This window comes from Cotesia glomerata, linkage group LG8, assembly GCF_020080835.1.
Source record: "Cotesia glomerata isolate CgM1 linkage group LG8, MPM_Cglom_v2.3, whole genome shotgun sequence".
NCBI classification, from domain to species: Eukaryota; Metazoa; Arthropoda; class Insecta; order Hymenoptera; family Braconidae; genus Cotesia; species Cotesia glomerata.
Window position 1 is genome coordinate 12229612 of NC_058165.1, and position 3312 is coordinate 12232923.

At 30.8% G+C, this 3312-nt stretch overlaps 1 protein-coding gene across 1 annotated transcript; it reads right to left on the reverse strand.

Annotated features, from left to right (window-relative positions):
- Positions 1-437: 437 nt before the first annotated feature.
- Positions 438-2474, reverse strand: LOC123270094. Its single transcript, XM_044736028.1, has one exon. It carries the CDS (start codon positions 2472-2474, stop codon positions 438-440), a length of 2037 nt encoding a protein of 678 aa, XP_044591963.1.
- Between the last annotated feature and the right edge of the window lie 838 nt (positions 2475-3312).

Consider the following 3312-nt stretch of genomic DNA (forward strand, 5'->3'; position numbering starts at 1 on the left):
TTGAAATATGTCACTCACCAAAATTCGTCAGAAAATGTCTTTTATACTCCTCTATACTCAGGAATTTTTTTGAATTTTTAGAAATGGTGGAACAATTCAAAAAAAATTAAAAACTCATTTTTTTTTCAAAATCTTGCGTTTTAACAAACTTACTTTTTTTTTAGTACACATAAATACGTAGAAAATTTTATTTTTATCAAAAAATATCTTTTCAAAAGATAAACAGAAAGATTCAGTAGGTTAAAGTGATTAGAAGGGTTATTATTGATTCAAAAGACACTTAAAGTTAATACTTATATATTTTTTCATACTATTGGAAAATATTTTGAATTTTGATACAGAAAAAATAAAAATTTTAATCAAAATAACAATTAGGCTAGTCTTCATCACTGTCTTCATTCACGACGACACTGATTTTTTCATCAATAAACAGACGACTAAGTCGTCTCAGCTGGTTTTACGATTTTCGCTAAGTATCGGGCGTGAGATAAATAGTATATAATAGCAGCAATGTGTGAGCAACATCCAACAGTACGTCTACCATTTGCACAATCACAACAATATCGAGTTATTCCAGAGATATCGTTCTTATCTGATTGATATTCAACAAAACAATGATATGTCTTCGAATGAATATGTCGAGATCTGACTTTGAATTTTATAATATTAGGTGTAATTTTTAAATAATAAAGTATTATCGTTCCGTTTTCATCCATCATTTCAGCTAAATACGATACAGCTTGAGACATTTGATATGATCCCGTGAATAGAATTTTGAGTTCTTGTTCCGTTAATTCAGGAAAATCAGTTAACATATCTGAAGTTATTGTTGCAAAAGGAACTTTTCTTCTTGCCCAACGATTAGTCTCTACTTCTGAGGCTAAGGTATTATCTTGATACTTTTCTGAGTTCATGGCGGCAATAATTTTTTCAGAAAGATCGAGATCAGAATCAAGTCTTTTACCAAATTCATTGTGCAGAAAACAAGCGATTCGACAAAAAACACCAGTTTTTGGAAGCAATTTATTGTCTAGTTTATGATCTAAAATCCTAAACTTCTGCTTAATATCTCCATGTACTGCTTCAACAACCCAACGGATTTTGGTAACAAAACGGGATTCATTTGATTCATCTGTGGTCAGTTGATTGCGTTTTCCTTTGAGAGCAGGCATTAGCACTTTAGACCCCAATTCTTCTAAATATACTATCACATCCCGGAAGCCACGATCAACTACAATAATGTCACCTTTTTTCAGCAACTTGATCAGACCATTGGGATCACTTAAGATGATTCTCATAATCTCAGCATCGTTCATATTAGCTGTATATGGCCCGAGCATATCTATAACGAAACCATTTGTAGTACATATCGTGAATGGTTTGCACAGAGGAACTTTCTTTTGACCAGAATATGATTTCCTCTGGTATTCGTTATTTGCACTTTTTTGATGACGAATATATGTTCCATCGCAAATGAATATCAACTGGTCATCTTTCACTTGATACAGCACTTTAGCAGTATTAAAGGTATTGGCGAGTAATGTCTCCCTACTAATAGCATCGATTCTGAAATACTGAGGTAAAACATCTTTTTCAAATGAAGATATTACTTCATCACAGTAGTCGGATACCATTTGTTCCCGAGCTAAACCAAAAATGGAAGATATCACTGCATTTGAATTTCCTGTTCGTAATTTGAATAAAAAAATAACGAAAGCTTGAATGACATTACGATTCACTGATTTTCTCATCGACGTTAAAATTTCACGAAGTTTTATCAATTTTTCCCAGGTAAGGCTCGTCAATACCTCCAACTGTTTTTCTGAAAACGAGTGATCTCCAATTTTATCAATTATAGACGAATCAGTGCCAATAGCCAGCTGCCCAAGTAATTTTTCCAAATCACGAACTTCAAATACACTGGTATTCGAATAAATCCGAAAATTGTTAATTTCTTCATCATAAAACCGCTTTTTTATAATGTGATCTTTACAACACCGATTTCCTTCAGGAATAAAGAGTCGTCTTGTCGAAAATACTTGTTTGCGTGCTTCAAATGGAACAATTGTGATATTTGCTGATAATCCACAAAGGCAACAGTATTTATGTGTCGATATGATTCGGGGAAAACCCAACTCCACAATTTCTAACTCTTCTTCCATTTTTTCTTCAATAACATATGAAGGATCTTCAGATGATGATACGGATGAAACAGTAGTGGATGAAGACTGAGAAAAAATTGGCTGACTTTTGATACTAACTTGATCTGCAGATGAATCCTGAGTGTTCTTAAGTATAGGTGGTCTTGTTAAAATAACTCGACACTTACTACAAAAGGCATCATTAACAAGAACTCTCTTTCCAATTTTTTCTGTCGCAATATTAGCTTCATCAATTGTCATAACAACTTTTTTATAACCAACTGCTTTACGCAAATATATGTTACAATTGATACATTTTTTATCAAAATCCATTCTAACATCAATATTAAAATTATATATTAGGAATTTGGACATATATAAACTGATTAAATATAAAACTTCACTTACTTGAGTCTTTGTAATCGACTGTGACACTATTTAAAGACAAAAAATAGTATCTCATAAAGATGAGACAAGATAATATAACAAAAATGATACTCCAGTATAATTTTATGGTGGAACGAAAAAATATTGTCAATATAAGTACTGAATTAATTAATGCGTTAACTGCTATTCAGACAATGACATCAACCATAGAAGCTTCTTTGTTTTTAGGTTATCCAAACAAGCGGAACCTTAGAAGAAATAATAAATGGATACAGAAAATCCCGATAGATGGCGTTATAATGTGCCAACTTGGCCAAAATTTTGAAAAACATAGTTATAACGTTATCGTTGTCTAGTATAAAGATTGAGAAGTAATGTAATTGTGAATCTTAAACAAAAATAAAATTTTCTACGTATTTATGTGTACTAAAAAAAATGTAAGTTTGTTAAAACGCAAGATTTTGAAAAAAAAATGAGTTTTTATTTATTTTTGAATTGTTCTACCATTTCTAAAAATTCAAAAAAATTCCTGAGTATAGAGGAGTATAAAAGACATTTTCTGACGAATTTTGGTGAGTGACATATTTCAAAAAGGCTGAAAAAAAAAAAAATAATTTTCTTTTCTCTGTTAAAAATCGGTTTTCTATTTGAGAATCATGATCATATGATTTTTTTATGTTTGTGTATACGTAAGCGCATTTACGCATAGACAAAGACATACATTTGTACTATCTACATTAATTTATTTATTAAAATTATATGAATAAATATGTACTCGAATCTA